Source organism: Xiphias gladius, chromosome 1 (genome assembly GCF_016859285.1).
Source record: "Xiphias gladius isolate SHS-SW01 ecotype Sanya breed wild chromosome 1, ASM1685928v1, whole genome shotgun sequence".
In the NCBI taxonomy this organism is placed as follows: domain Eukaryota; kingdom Metazoa; phylum Chordata; class Actinopteri; order Istiophoriformes; family Xiphiidae; genus Xiphias; species Xiphias gladius.
Genome location: NC_053400.1, coordinates 22891053 through 22907256, shown reverse-complemented (window position 1 = coordinate 22907256; position 16204 = coordinate 22891053). Strand labels below are relative to the sequence as shown.

The following is a 16204-nucleotide window of genomic DNA, read 5'->3' as shown; positions in this document are numbered from 1 at the left end:
TTTCTACTCAGCATGATAAATGGATGGTTTCCTTTCTTGATTCACAGTCATGATGTGTTTATCAGTCGGGATTAATAATGTACACGAAACAACCTGATTGCCAGTCAAAACTGCATCCAACTAAATGAGTTTTGGGTCTTGGTTAACATGTTTTTCACTTTAAGACATTAAAGTCTACTTAATGCGTTAATTCTTTTATAAATCAAAACCCAATTATCTCAAGGGCTACAAATGTGAATTAGGTTGCACATTACAGAAATTATTTTGCTTGATATGACACACTAAAGCTATAAAATATCCTGTTTTCCATTGTTTCCTTTCGTTGGTCTTTTTTGCTTCCACTCTCTCACAAACAGATTTTTATAATAATTGCTGTACAGGTGTTAAAAGTGTGTGTGTGTGTGTGTGTGTGTGTGTGTGTGTGTGTGTGTATGTGTGTTATTGCTTTTAACTAATTGGTACATACAGGAAACCCTCCTTCCAAACTATGGTTGTGCTGTCAATCTTTTCTCATAAAAGTACCAGCCATCCGTTTCATATTTCACCACTTCCCCTCTTTTGAAACTGTATGCAGCATCTCCTTTCCCCACTCATCTGCAGTTTGTTGATCGTCTGCTTTTTCGTTAGTGATAAAAGATAAAATCGGTCAAATTAAGAGTCTCGGAAGACTTTCTTTAAGTGTATCTCCAAACCAGTTCAAGAAAGGACACCCAACTATCTTTAAGTACGGTATGAACGCGTGTGTGTGTGTTTGATGTACTTCACAGAAAGACAGTTTCATGTCTGGACAATCAGCAAGCTGCTACACTATATATCTATATCCTGACATGTGGCTGTTATCCAGTCACCACGAGCGCGATGTAGTCCTTTGTAGTCCTGCAGGAGGATGTTTGCTTGTTGTTTCTTAGTTGTTACTTGTTCTTTTTGGAGTATCTGACAGAGTAACCAGTTCTCTGGTAGTTCAGTCACAGGTTCCGGTTTTTTTTGTTTTTTTTTGTTGTTTTTTTTAATCACACCCAGAGTTTGTCAGTCATCATCATGGTGGGAGGAGTCAGGGCTGGACTCCTCCTCCTCCTCCTCCACTGTTTCCGTCGGCAGAGTGTCACGGCGCGTGAAGGCGGCCGCCAAGGTCACGCTGAGGCGCGGTTTGACGGACGCCATCTCCGACAGCCCGATGTTGTTGCCGCGGGTTACAAGCGTCGTCTTATCCATAATCTCTCCACTGTGCTTGGACACCACTGCGTCCAGAAAGTCGTATTTGTGTGAAATCTTGCCGCTCTCAAACAGGTACTTGGCCAGGTGGGAGAAAACAACATTACCCAGAAAAGAGGCGAGCATGGAGACGGTCTTGAAGGGAAACTTCTGAATGACAACTTCCTCCATTTCTCCAGTCATGTGGTGCATCCGCAGCTCAGTGGTCCAGCCAGGGTAGTAAATGAAAGGAGGCAGCTGCAGGTAGGGTTCACCTCCACCTATACGCAGCATCATGCCAAACAGGTAGGCAGCCACCGAGCCGTAGGTGTTGGTGCCTTTCACAAAGAGCACGCTGAGCAGCTGGGGGAAGATGATGACGTAAACTAGGTCTGAGCTCAGGTACCAGAGGCCATAAACTGTCCCAGTTACGAGCGCCATCACTGTGGCGAGGCCACCGAATACAAAGATAGTAATACGCATCACCCACACGATCTCACGATCAGACGCCTGGGGAGACAGAGAGGAGTGGAGAGGGATTGTGACATATGTAAAACAGCCAAAAACAAGCGAAAAATAAACCCCAGAAAAATATTCGATGACTTTGGTATCCTGAACAGAAACACACGTATACTCACAGACTGTCTAAAGGCGAGCTGGTAGATGTTCCTCGCAAACATGGAGCTTGCAGAAAGGATGGAAGAGTCTGCAGAGGACATGACAGCTGCAGACACTGCACCCAGGCCGAAAAAAGAGACGAATGGGGGGCAAAGGTGTTGGAGCACAATGGGCAGAATCATGTCTGCCTGGTCCTTTTCTCTGGGAGGAATGACACCATAAGATGTCTGGTTCCAGTCTGAGCAAGGGAAAGATTTAACAAGCAATGAAAAAGACAACATCCAGTATACACAGTATACATGTATTGTAAATAAATTACCACATGACCTCCAGAGAAACCTTACTTTTCCAAATTTCTCAGAAATTTAAGTCATTCTCCTTTTAAACATTCAGTGAAATACACAATGAAATATAATAAAAAAATTAACTTATAGCTTACTTAATATACAGTATGAAATTCGTGCATTACAATTTTAAAAATGCAACAGGCATGCACAGAAAATAGAAAATGAAATATTTTAACACTGGAACATTATTTTTGTCCGTTTAGTTACTTTGTTTTCTCAAATTTTGGCTCATTATACCTGATTTGCCGAAGTCTGGGGCTCAAATTAATAAGACTACTTTGCATTCACTTGTTCACCGAGGAACTTGATGCCTAAAAATCTGGAGATCAAACCTCTAATTTGGTCCCTTGCCTCCCTCTAATGTAATATTTACACAAGCAGCGTGGTTATTAAATGGATTGCTGCTTCATTATGGATGAGGTGAACCAGCTGCTATTTACCAGGCTATCTCAGATCTAAGGGCAACGTGGACCCATCCAGAGCCTTCCCCCCATTACAGATACACACACACACACACACACACACACACACACACACACACACACACACACACACAGAATGTTGCATATGCAAGCTCATGTGGGAGCTCTCTAACCTGTGGAGGCCCCGATGGCTCCGATGAGAACGGAGGGCACAGCCATGATGAGGCACCCGAAAGCAGCCAGGAAGGAGAGGACCTGGGCGTAGGTAGCCGAGGAGGCAGACAGGACTCTCTGGAAATACACCTGCCAGGGTATTCCTCCAAGCATCTGTAGCACAGTTACAGACCAATTAATAGCATTAGTAGAATGTGCCTCAAAAGACTTTTACAATCTGTACCGTATACAACGCCCTTTACCCTTAGACCCTCGATTCCGATAAGGAAAAGCTCCCCAAGAAAACCCGTTGTTAAAATGTTAGCATCAAACTCCTTTTCATGAGGTTCAACTAAATTATTTAACTATTATTTATCTACTTGTCTACGTTACAAGCAATTTGTGCACCTTAACAGCAGTTGTCAGTGGCTGTAGTATTTTATAGCTGCAACAAACCATTATTATTGCGATCTGTAGATTATTTATGCAACTGATTAATTTGTAGTACTTGTCTACAAAGGGTAAAAAGAGAAATGCAAAACATGTGGCATTTGCTTCACCAATATAATCAATTTTAGAGCTTTTTCCAGTTGGGGAAACAGGCTAAATTCTGATAAAGTGAGAGATGAATAACTTGTTGTTACTGCACCAGGAGGCAAAAGTTGTCGATCCAGACCCAGGTGTCGCTCTTGCGGATGGTGCCTTTCCAGGGCGACTGATACACCTGCTTCACAGCTGTAACAGTGATGTCCGAGACTGCAGGGTTGGTCAAAGCGAAGGGGACGCTGATCCACTGTGGATGGCCCGAAACAAGTACAGCCAACAGTTACAAACACAAACTTACAGACACACAAACGTGCTTAATGGCAACTGTCCATTCTGGCACTCGTGCTATTAAGATAATGTAAAATTGAACTTTAATGATCCCGGGAGCAAAATCTAGCATCAAAGTAGCACAATAAGAAGACCAGAGAGGCTGATAGGCACAGGATATAGATAAGTATAAAAGATACAAGTACTGTATGTGCATATATACATACAGAAACGAAAATCAAAGTTAAAACGCAGTATGTTGTATACAGTAATTTACCCTGTGCAGTGCAGTTTTCTGAAAATTCAGATTCAAAGTGTTATAGCCGATACAGTATGTTTGGAATAAATATTTACATAAAGAGCTTTTATAGATTAGTATATATGCATAAAATGAAGAATTCCACCTTATTTGTTGTTTGCCACAAAGAAATCTTTGCAGTCTCATTCCGTGTCTCTGCCTTTCTGCCCATTTCTTTCCATAATTCTTTAAGCGATTTCCGCATATTTGAACTCAAGTTTAAAGTGCATCTCTTTGTGACAAAAAACAAACGAAAAACACTCAAAGGCGGTAGCTGCCATTATCTACGTTTCACTTCGGCTCAACATGGACCTACCAGGCCCACGAAGATACAGAAGAGCTGCACGACGTCAGTGTAGGCTACAGAGTACAGTCCTCCGACCAGGGTGTAAAAGATTGCAATGAGTGCTGAGATCACCACTGACATCTTAATATTGATGTCCACGATGACACTCAGAGTAGCACCTGAGGTCACGAACACACAGAAGGACGGATGTTATGGACAATGCAACATACGAAACGTCAGATAAGAACAAACACTCAAGCGAACTTGGATTTCATTACCTCCAGCAACCTCTCATCTTTGTTGAAGACAGAAATACCAACTCACCGAGGGCCGATAAGATGGCGGCGGACCAGAAGATCTCGCCCATGAGTGCAGGTATGAAGAGGAGGCCACCCATGCGTTTCCCATACAGCTGCTGGAACGGGTCCAACATGGTTACGTAACCTCGCGAGCGCATGGGCTTGGCGAAAAAAAGACCACCTGGGACGAAGAGTGGGCACAGAATACCGACTGAGTTGTCATGGTGACGTGGACGTGAGTCACCAGCCATCCAAAGACCCTGACTCAGAGGGGGGCTCGAAATCTGGACTCCAACGGCCTTTTGTAGTCCCCAAGTCTACATTTATATATATTTATAATTGGATCTTGAACAGTTTCTTTACAAAAGATTGGGTGAAATTTACAAAACCACAAAAAAAGAATATATACTTGAACAAACAGGAGTTACAAGATTCACAAGGATTCTTCTGTCCAGGGTTAAAGTTAACCTCCTCAAAAGGATGAACAGAGGAACGCACACACATCATTTTGATCAGGGATAAGTAGTCAGTAAGTCAGTATTAATGTGTGGAGGTGTGTCCGAGTGTTAATGGCACCCGGAAAAAAACCCTGGCTATGCACCTACTGAAAGGAAACCTACATCTGTATTTTTACATTTGCTTTAAACATGAGACACGCGTTAAGCGCCACTCACCCACGACCAGACTGAGGGCATATCCAAAGGGAGCCTGTGCCCAAGCCAAGCCAAAATCCGGCAGATACACATACTCAGCTGTGCCGTTGATGTATCCTCCTCCAACCCAGGTTGCTGCAATTTGCACACACACACAAAAAAAAAAACCCACAAGAGAATATTCGATTCAATGATGACACTTATTCTTATAATTTTTTTTCTTCCATAATTCACTTTGATGCCAGTGAAAGACAATTTTGAAACAAAGACATTGTCTTAAAGCTGTTGGAGATATGGTCCTTCAAATTCTTGGTACATATTTCTAAAGAAAAACATCCTGAAAAAAATGAGGAATTATGAATGATCTTATTTTACAGATTGTTCACACGTTAAAATGAGAGAGAGAGAGAAAAAAAGAATCTCCTTAAAACATGTCTATGTAATTATAAAGCCACCTCTAAAGCGGTCCTACAGCTCCTGAAAGCCCAGAGTTTTTGCTTGAGAAAAAACAAACTCCACCTGTCATGGTGAATCCCCCGACAAATAATCCAATGTCTCTCCCGCCGACCATGATGGTCTCGCTGCGGTCGGTGCCCTCCGCCTCCCCAGAGTGCTTGTTCTTCCATGCCGCCCAGATGCCCACGACCAGGATCAGCAGATAGAAGACCGCTATGGCCACAAGCCCCTCCACATGGATGGTCATGGTCGCACCGGTCCTCCGCTAGGAACGGGAAGGCGCGGAGACCTGCTTGGCCCGCAGGGAGAAGGAGGCGACACGAGAGCATCGCAAGTATGATTATTTGGGCATTTCACTGCCTGCATTTGGACAGGTGGACCATTAAGTGATAGGTGCCAACATTTTTTGACCCTGTTAGGCTGCTGTCAAATAAACGCACAAGCTGGAAAAAAAAAAAAAAAAAATTCAGAATAGCCCAACAGAAATATTTTCTTTTCTCTTGGAAATACTAAACAAAGCTTGGAGGTAAGGGGGTTCTGAGAGCAGTGCCTTTTCTACAAAAAACTAAACAAACAAAAAAAAAAAAAACAAAAAAAAAAAAAAACCCAAACCAAAAAAACAAAAAAAAAAAAAAACTTGGTACAGGTCATTTGTGGCGATCTTTGATCTAAGATGAAAATGTATTGATAAGAAATCTAGGAGCTCGATTTTGCAGTTTCTTTTTCTCTTCCTTTGGACAAAGAAACACAATCGAAGTGCCACACATTACCTCGGTGGTGTCAAATAATCCCCTTGATAAATAAAATTGAACCCGACAAACCTTTTAGAATTGGTTTAAAAAAAAAGGATTACAATTGGTCGTCTACTTCTGTTTCTATTTGACTGTGGCTCTTTGGTCAAACCTGTCCTGTCTTTTTCGGTCTCTCCTCTTTTCCTTCCATCCGGACACATGCGAGCAAAGTTCAAGATACTCACAGGAGTCACGACCATATAACCTCCCTATATTTTAACATCTATATATGTATAAATATATATATGTATAATGAATGATACAGGAACTGTCCCCTACGGATCTCCGCTTTGGTCAAGCTAAAATGAACAAGATATCATCCACTGAAATGCCATTTGATAAACGTCCCTAAACCATTTACAAAAACTTTAAAAAACAAACAGACAACAACAACAAAAACAGATGCAGAACTTACCTCGGGAATTTCTAGAGTCATGTGCTGCGGCGCACCTGAGGCGGAAAACAGTGAGCAGAAGAGTTGAGAGGGTCTTGGACGAGCCTCCTGCGCCCTCCGCAGCGCGAGGAGCAGCCAGATGAGACGTCGGTGGAGGTCTCCCGGGCGACGTCCCGGGGCTTATAAAGGGGGCAGGCGCCGTCAGAGGACCGAGACGCGCGTCAGAGGAACCAAAACGTCCCCATTAACGAGCACCTCGCATGGAAACACGTCAGCGGGAGCGGGCTGATGTGACCGGAGGAGGGGGTGGGGGAGATGCCTTCACTCAATAACCGGGATGGGTGGGCGTCTCACTTTTTTTTTGTCTTGTTTTCTTTTTTTTCTCTTCAAACCACTGAATCACGGAATGGCACGACACGCATTTCAACCATCAACGTTGCTCTTGTACACATTGAACGATCGACATTTCGTGCAAGAGTTTCTAGGCTACACGTGGCTCCCGCTCCCTCAGCCGCCTCACCGCGCAGCCATACTTCACGTGGCCCCTTGATCCGCAGCCACCCTCTCCCCAGCCGGCGTTTTGCCTCAGCATCACCGCTACGAGGAAGATGGGAAACCGTCCTGGTGCCCACTTTTGCATTGCACAGGAGAAAACCGAGTAGTTTTTTTTTTTTTTTACATTTTACAGCAACTCGACCTATCTCGGGCTTAATTTCTTAATTTACCTTCTTGAGCAGGAACGGTCCGCCCCCCTTCCTGCGGCCTAACATATAAGAATTCGTCGAGTAAAAATGCCCCCCCACCCCCCCACCTCTGAGCCACTATCTCAGTCTGCGGTACCTGCCACTTTCCCCTCACGATATACATATATATCAACGAGCCCCGGCTGCTTAATGGCCTCGGCCGCCTGAAGTCGTTTAATCTGGGCCCCCTCTTGTCAAAACTGGCAGGCACCCAATTAGGATGGACCGCGAAGAGCAGCGCAGAGTTTTAATGATACCGTCTGACTTAAAAGAGAAAGGAAAAAAAAAAACCAACACGCTGGCGCGCACGCACGCACGCACGCACGCACACACACACACACACACACACACACTCAGCGAGTAAAACCACACGCACAGACGCGCACGCCGCCGTATGGAGATGAATTGGGCCCAGTTGAGGTTCATTTTCTTAACTGCGCCCCCTTTCGGCGAGGCAGCAGAGGCGTCTCGGCACCGCGCACAGAGGCCAACGCGCCGCGTTTGTCCCTGGTTTTTCTATTTCAAAAGTTTACATCGCCAGGAAAAGTCTGTGCGGGTATATTCATATTTTTGATATGCGTGATAGCCGATTCCCCCGCATGTGCCCCGTCATTTCAGTGCGTGGTGAAACAATATTTGTTTCTGATGTTTTATTCTATAAAGAGCACCGGATGTAGCCGCTCTGATTTTACCGTTCTGCCCGATGAAGACCCCGTGAGACGGAAACCGTTCGGTGGTTTTGACCGATGTGTTCAACTAAAGACTAAGCAATCGGGATGAGGCCGACTCGAGCGCGATTCTGCTCGACGCCCGTCAAGTGATTGCGTGTAATACCGACGTCCAGAGCGAGGATATATCCGGCTGACGGCTGGAAACGTCGCTCACGACGTGTCTCAAAACAGACGGCTTGCGCGTGACCCCGACACTGGCCCCTGAGCCCCGGAGTCTTTGTGTCCTCGATGCCACATGCGCGGTCCTTCACCGCTACATCATATCAGCGTATAGATTTCACACAACACAGAGTTTACAAAATGGACTGCGAGCTGCATAGAATGATCACAGAAATCCTCGTATCCTGTATGAGACGAGTGTTTATATTTAACCAAATGAAATTGTTCAGGGGCCCAAGGACTCGAGGTTTAATGAGCAGCTGTTGCTGGCAGCGCTCAAGATGTTTGCGGCAGGAGTGTGTGTGACACACACGCACAGGAAGAGAGAGAGAGAGGATGGTTTTCCCACAGATAACATGAGACGCCTGAAGCAAGCCGTAATTGTGCCATAAGTTAGCAAAACATGACACAATATTTGTTTTCCACTGCATTTATTCTGAAAATTAACACATACAGTGTAATAAACAACATACATATAACTCATCTGATGGTACAGTTTGAGAGAAGACTCTATGACTTCTATGAAGCTAAAGTGAACTTGTGCTCAGAGGGTCGTTGCTTCGAAATAGATGTCCGGAGGATATGACACGTGATCTCACAAGGACCCTTCCCTTGTTTTCGAAAATATGAATTGAGCTGTCTGGAAAGTTGACCAATCATCTCACAGTAAATCACCACTCTGAGATGTCCTCCAGTTAGAAATGGACAATATAGTACAAACCCACTGTGGTGTCCTTCCAGCCACTATGAGTAGGATTTGAATATTTTGGACTTGGGTGTCCCCCAGTGGTAGTAATAAAAGACAGTGTCTGGTATGAGTGTGCTAAAAGTAACAAGGACCAGTTTTCACTGTAAATGTCTCCTTGCAGTGGAAACACTGCCTGGTCTATAACTTTCAGGGTGAACAAAACTCTTAAAACCGCCTGACAGGAACAAAAGCAGAATTTTCATCTTTTGTTTAAGCTAAAATAATCAAGAACCTGATGATGTGAAGGTTTTGTTTTTAACTCTCTACGTGAAATGTATCTGTGAAATTTTCTCTGGCGGGTAAATCTGTTGAAATGGCCTGACTAACCATAAACATGACCTGACATTTCAGTCATTCCCTACCTACAGAACTAAATTCACAAAACTGGTAGGAATCGTGTTGTCCTCTACACCCCACGCACTCTTGTAATACATTCTACAGTTAAGATTTGAAACCATGAACAAAATCTTTTTCAAATTAAGACATGACTTTCAATCAAAGATGCTAGATCTCCTGTATATAGCTGTATCATACAGTCCTGAAAGTGAACTGGACTCTTTGAACTCCGATCAGTAACCTTACCCTGATATTTTCTGTCTAAAGTATGTTCAGCTCACTGTCAAGTGTTAGAGAGGGAAACATACATTTTTGGAGTGTTACGAGTTGTGCTTTCTGCAATTTGTGACATCTGTAGTATTAAAAATAGGGTTTACAGATGAGACATTTTTGAACAAGATACCATAGAATATATAAAATAAACAACTATTATTTTAATGATTTTATCACAAATTTTTTGTCAGTCTATTCCGTTTGCCTTGAAACTACTCAAAAACACTGAAACACCTCTTATTTGCCATAAAGCTTGGTTGAGGTGATGGAGCTTGGCAAACACCATCAGACAAAAAAAGAAACAACCACACAAGTGTGATCTCTACAATCTTAGCGCAGACTTTCAGTCAGAGAGTAAAGAAGAGTAGCAAAGGCTAGCAATCTAAACTTTGTGGAGACTGAGTGGATGTTTTCTTTTTTTTTGTCTGCCTTTGAATAATTGAATGTACCATGAGTAAATTCTAAAAAGTGTTTTGTTTGAATACAGTTTTTCCTTTGAGCAATGAAATAAGGCAAAGATGAAACACTACCTGAAAAATTAGCTTCGTAAAGAGTTTTAAACAAACTTTACACGCAAGCTAACTCGATATTAATTTATGACAATCATTTTATCACTTGTTACAGTTAAGTTAACTTTAAATTATATTCACTTAGCCACAAGTAACAATATGTACAACAGAATCTACTGGGTCCTAGAAAACATGCATTTGGTTACAGTTATAATCTTAAATATGCTAAATATATTTTCAAAGCTACTAAAAAAAAAGAGCAATGTTAACCAAATATGAGCAGAGCTGCATGAAGGATAAGCTGCAGTAAAGACATAGTAACTGTTGTTTTTTAATGTGACAGTGAGATGGCCCTGTATACAAGTTTGAGAAAGGCGATGTGAACTGGAATGTATGAAAATTTTTGGTAGCAGTCAAACAAATACCAGAGATTTTTGCCTCTGCTGAAGATGTAAATGATACTTAACTTAACTGTGTAGTGTATCTACAGAGCCCTGAGATGAGGAAAAAAAGGGGGGGAAAAAAAGAGTATTTGGCATATTTTAGAGGTGGAAACAATTTCTTAGAGGCCTTTTTCAATGTTTTAGCCCATTACATACAGATCGTATGTACTTCCCATTACTGCCAAAAGTTTTTTAGAATAATGTCTGATGCACGGAGGCTTGAGACACGTAAAGACTGTCACCGCCTGTCAAGCAGTGGCCATAAAACTGTAGATCAGAGCATTTATTCCCTTCTGTAAAGGTGCAGTGGAAATGAATATGATCATATCACACCTAGGCTAAACCATAGCAAATATAGGTAATTGTGAGCCAGTGGAAAAGGGGGATAGGACGTTCAGTTTACATTATTGGTATTATGTAGTGCCATTCTGAATCAACCAGCTGTAACACTTGTTGTCCTTCAGGGACGCTGGCACATGCCATTTGTCAGACGAGGGGTTTAGTGTAAAGGCTAAAACATGCATTATAACACAGCAACCGACAATGTGTCTTTTCTACAAGACATCTCAGGTGTTCATGCTCCTTAAAGGAAAGACAGCACCAGACACAATGACCTGTTTAAGAGCAGCTATAGTTGATCATGATCCCTGGTACACAAAGATATTGAAAAATGGGAGGGATAATGTACAGTAAGTGAAAGTACTCTTTTTCCCAATTAATTTTGTTCCTTTGAACACCTGTATTGATCATTTCAAACTCAAAAAGACTGTATGGAAAATAGGAATTTGCCCTACGTTTCTCACTGAATTAGCACTGTTGGTGGATGCATTTTTACTGTTTTTACTGGTACCAGAGAATCAAATTATGTACTCATTTTTCTATTGAACCACACGTATCCAAGAACCATCTAAATACCTTATCAAAAAACATTAGTATCCCATTGTACCTCTGACCACACGGTCAACACATCTTTCATTACAGATTTCCACGGATGCTGTTTCCTCCGGTTTGTCCCTACTCAGGCCCTCATGTTCTCATTGTTTTGATTTGATCTGGAAAAAACAGGAAGAATACAGTTAATCAGCACAATAAAGAGCAAGTTACCAAAGAAAAACCCCCAATAAAACCTGTGTCATTTATGTACAATTGTCTGTCATAATGGCAGGAACAAGCATACTGAGCATATGGATCAACATCGTAAATGCTGTGAATCCTAACTAACTAGTACTGTGATCCTCTGTAACAGAGTGAGATATAAAGCCCTTCAAAGCAACCTTTCCAGCCTTAACACTTGAGCTTTTGATACTCACGGGATAGACTTCACTTGTAGGGTTGCTTTAAGAATTTTATATCAGATATCAGCACCAGCCTTACTGGGGCACACATGATTCAGTAGATGCAATGGCAGATCACAATACTGCAGGCGATGGAGCTGGATATGGGAAGAGTTCCAGGAGCTTTACACAGACTTTGAGTTTGGTACAACCCAGTAGCTCGCTCAGCTAATTTAAGACTTACAAGTCACAATGACATGGTAAATATGGTGAGGTAAAACCGGGGAAGTTTTTACAATCTTCTACAGCTACACAGCAACACAGTAAATAACACAACACTTACAAAACACCCAGTACTCACTGCATAATTTGATCTATGGAGGGATTTGAATGAGAGCGTTCAACACAATAAAAAAAAAGAAAAAAGAAAATGTTGTCGATGTATTGGAGCACCCTACACTTCATTTTTATTACCTAGTAGTGCAAATACAGATACATCAAAACCCAGTAAAAACCCGATACAGTTTCATGTTTACAAAGACCCTTGCTATTCGACCTAAAATATTCATTGAAACTGTCCAACTGGCGAGTGCATCGTTATGTCGCCACATCTCTGTGATTTACCTCAAGCTCATCACAATGAAAGATAATGCAGTTCCATACATTCTAGTTGTAAAGTCCCAGCTGTGAGTATAGCAAACCACTGCGCGGTGTTATTCGTGTCTAATGATCTTTTAAACACATAAATCCGTTCCTTGAACTGGACTGCTCTGGTTTGACTGCATTGTCTCAAAGGTACATGAAACAACACGCCCCCACTGATGTTGCCCCTTGTGCTGTTTTGACGCGGGGCAAGTGTCTGTGAATATAGCCTTACACTCGCACACTCACTTTCCTTCATGTGAACTCTCATCATACCTTGTAACCAGTCGACTCCCTCCTGTAAACCTTCTCCTTTCAGAGCATCTGTGGCACTGAAACATATCACCAATATACATTAAGAACTTACCATATCCTGCTATATTTACTTTAAAAGAAAGAGTCAAAATTCTAATTATAATCACCTCTATGTTACAGTAAACTCACATATTTGTTCTGTATTACATTCTTTTCATATCCACCAGCTACAGTAAATGCAAATAAATATTTTGTTGGTGCCAGTTGGGTCCCTAAGCTATAGTAAATACTGTATCATTTAACTCTTATCCAGCAAGTCTACACCACAATTAGAAAGGGATATTCTCTTTTCTGAAATTAGGTGCAGGGTATCATATAAATGGACTAGATATAAATGGTATAACCTAAATAGAACTAATAGTTTACAATAACGGACCAATTAGTACTCTCTGAAGTCAGCATAGTCACTGTCACACCCTGGTTGTTTAGACTAATCAGCTACGCTTGTTGACACCAAAAGAGCAGGTATAAAGGGATAAATCATACTGTCACACCAGACCAGCAGATTCTGTGTACTGACACGCTAGAGTTAATGATTTCACAGTAGACTACAATTTAACAGTGATACATGCTTTTTCGATGGCACTGGAACGCAGGCATAATAAGTAAGCACATAAATGTGCATGTATGTTCATACCAGATGTGCCAGGATTTGTCTTTGATGTTCTCCAAACAGAGCAGCTGTGAGACCTTGACTGATGACAGAGCATCCCTGACATCCATCTTGTTAGCAAAGAACAGAATGGGGATCCTCTTGTGTTTAATATCTGTAGTGAGACAGAGAGGAAAGTTTTAGTGTCATTAATTAGTGATGTCATTCATTTCAAGTAACGACAAACAATGTTTTGAAACAAAAACTACCTGGGAAAAAAAACCAAAAACCATTTAAAAGCCTTTATAAAATTAGTTTTATTCGGTGAAACAAAATGTATACTTATTATCAGAAAAGAGTAGAAACCAATCTTTACCTACTGTGCTGCTTAAAATTGCCCAAGAATGAGATAAACCAGGGAACTGAGCAGGGATCATACCAATGCAAGCACAAGATCAAGAATTTTGTGAAATGCAAATGAACTTACCGGGATGATTTAGTAATGTGTCCAGTTCTTCTTTGGCCACAACCATCCTCAGTTTGTCTGCACTATCAATGACAAATATGATAGCCTGACCTTCCCTGGGGAGAACAAAGAGATTACAGATATTAATATACATATCAACAGCATAAATGGCAAAGAAGATTAGCGTTTTTGTACCATCAGTAAACTAACTTGTAGTAATGCTCCCAGAGGTTTCTGTATCTGCCTTGACCAGACATGTCAAACACTGTGAAGGAAAGACTGCAAGAAGAGAAGAGGAGAGAAGAGAAAAATATGTCAGACTTATGGCAAAATATACAATATGAATTTGCAACAGACATATACAACTGGAAAAGGAAAAATGGAAAATGTGACACGACGTTAATTGTACAATGATTTTTTTTAATGCCCAAAGAGTTGTTGTAATATGATGAACAGCTACCTGGATGTCTTGAACTTCTCTATGCTGAAGCCAATGGTTGGGACGATGTCTTGTGTCTGGGCCTGAAAGACAAATGCACTGTATTCTCAACAGCAGCTTAAAGTGGGAGCACACATTAGCAACATATATTAAATTCTTTTGTAGTTAACCATACTGTAAATATGGTAAAATGTACACAGCATAATTACACGAAAAGCAAGAGCAGTGATATGGAGTAGGGATGTGCAGAAATTCAAATTCATGTAATCACTAATTAATTTGGAAGGTGCATGAATGTCACATGTGCGGCTGTGTGAGTGAATAAAATTTCTCACATTAGTTATGTCAGAAAGAGGCAAGCTTACATTGGACGGCTTGAGTTGGTTGATGATGGTGGTTTTTCCACTGTTGTCCAGGCCGAGACACAGCACATTCACCTCCTTCTTCAACCCCAGCCATCCTACCAACTTGTCAAAAAGCCCCATTGGCTAGCCAGCAACCATCAGCTGTATGTCTGATCTTCATGAAAGAGACCATAAAAAAATGTAACATTTAGAACGTAACACCACATCTCATAGATTAAACAGGGCATTCCGGGTGTCCTGGAGAGTCACAACATCAAGACCTATATTGAAATTATTTCTAAAGGTAAAAGATATGTTACCACCTGTTTGTTTAATCACCTGCAATGGTTATCAGACATGAAGAAATACAAGCAGGCTCCATATACTGTACATAGACGTGTATACATGCACATACTGCATATAACCACCTACTGTATGTATATAACTTCTTAAATTGCACATTTAATAATTTTTTTCAGCACTCCCTGTACTCTTCCATACCCTGCACCACTTCTTTCCTCCTTTACAACTTTCAGAAACGGTTTGGCTTGTATAGAGATGCTGTACAGTATGTCACGTCCATTGTTGTTGCTATATGTATGCATCTTTTTTTTCCCCTGACTTGACAAGAGTCAACTACAGTCTAGGCAAAGACTCGACAAGTTCGCATCAACATCCAGCCTCTCCTGGATGACATTTCAACGAGTTAAATGTTAACGTTAAGATGAGACCTATGTGTTTATTAGCTACAGAGCAATGGCTCCCTGCAGCTATTAGCGAGTACCATTATATCGAAGAATTCTGTTCGCTAACCGTTAGCTTAAGCTAACGTGCTTACCAGGTTGTAACGTAATTAACATTCGCTAACTGCTATTTAGTTAATCTCTTGTCGTTAATGTTGCTAGTTAGCCTTAGCTAACATTTGGACACTAATTACTTCAACTTGCTAAATTTACATAGGCAGTATCCAACGTTAGGCAGTTCCTCTGCGGCACGTTTACGTTGTCAGTTTTTACATGACAGCCACAAACATGAGATACGATGAAGGAAACATGTTTGAGACCTTACTTTAGTGTTAGCGTTACAGTTAACGCTAGCGCGCTAGCTGGTGACGATATCGCTAACGTTAGCTTGCGTTATCCTTTCCCACACAGTTTTGTAGACCTGGACTTTACCTGTAATTTGCCCTTTGGGATCTTGCTTCCACGATGCACTTGACGTTCCCTTTAGCTAGTGCATTAATTAATCAGGATCAAACCAGTGTTTGTTTATTTCTTTCATTCATTCATTCATCCATTTCTCCTCCACTCTCACGCGCTCTAGCCCACAGGGGAAAAAAAAAAAAAAAAAAGCACCGAGTTATTTACAGTGTTGCTGGGAGACCACTGAGCTGACTCAGGACTGCCACCTGCAGGTCAAAAAAAGGCTGCGTCCAATCTGACAATGTGGTCCCGCAAAGGTAATGTGAT

General features: G+C 41.7%; 2 protein-coding genes across 3 annotated transcripts; both read right to left on the bottom strand.

Moving 5' to 3' along the window:
* Positions 1–1026: 1026 nt before the first annotated feature.
* On the bottom strand, positions 1027–6825 carry LOC120793136 (high-affinity choline transporter 1-like). The gene is made up of 9 exons (XM_040132899.1): positions 6743–6825; positions 5600–5825; positions 5102–5215; positions 4453–4608; positions 4159–4307; positions 3381–3524; positions 2752–2905; positions 1830–2047; positions 1027–1701 (listed from the first exon to the last, which is right to left on the bottom strand). Exons 2-9 carry the CDS (start codon positions 5781–5783, stop codon positions 1027–1029), a joined length of 1794 nt encoding a protein of 597 aa, XP_039988833.1. The 5' UTR covers positions 5784–5825; positions 6743–6825.
* Positions 6826–8795: 1970 nt separating this feature from the next.
* On the bottom strand, positions 8796–16081 carry arl6 (ADP-ribosylation factor-like 6). Of its 2 annotated transcripts, none has more exons than XM_040138740.1 (8): positions 15911–16081; positions 14757–14910; positions 14413–14474; positions 14163–14231; positions 13974–14068; positions 13532–13661; positions 12856–12911; positions 8796–11715 (listed from the first exon to the last, which is right to left on the bottom strand). In XM_040138740.1, the coding sequence occupies exons 2-8, from the start codon at positions 14874–14876 to the stop codon at positions 11690–11692; spliced, it is 558 nt and encodes a 185-aa protein (XP_039994674.1). In that variant the 5' UTR covers positions 14877–14910; positions 15911–16081; the 3' UTR covers positions 8796–11689. The 2 variants fall into 2 exon arrangements, with proteins under 2 accessions (XP_039994674.1, XP_039994683.1); XM_040138749.1 differs by having other exon boundaries at positions 15804–15917.
* Positions 16082–16204: the final 123 nt, after the last annotated feature.

What these genes read in the sequence shown, in the direction of transcription:
- LOC120793136 (XM_040132899.1), bottom strand. Translation starts at nt 5,783, where the DNA reads ATGACCATCCATGTGGAGGGGCTTGTGGCCATAGCGGTCTTCTATCTG. An exon ending in TCGACAACTTTTGCCTCCTG is followed by an intron (nt 2,906 to 3,380) that starts GTGCAGTAACAA and finishes ACTGTGCTACAG; the next exon opens with ATGCTTGGAGGAATACCCTG. An exon ending in AGCTCGCCTTTAGACAGTCT is followed by an intron (nt 1,702 to 1,829) that starts GTGAGTATACGT and finishes CTGTCTCCCCAG; the next exon opens with GCGTCTGATCGTGAGATCGT.
- arl6 (XM_040138740.1), bottom strand. Translation starts at nt 14,876, where the DNA reads ATGGGGCTTTTTGACAAGTTGGTAGGATGGCTGGGGTTGAAGAAGGAG. An exon ending in ACCAACTCAAGCCGTCCAAT is followed by an intron (nt 14,475 to 14,756) that starts GTAAGCTTGCCT and finishes TTTGTCTTTCAG; the next exon opens with GCCCAGACACAAGACATCGT. An exon ending in GACAAATCCTGGCACATCTG is followed by an intron (nt 12,912 to 13,531) that starts GTATGAACATAC and finishes GATATGTTTCAG; the next exon opens with TGCCACAGATGCTCTGAAAG.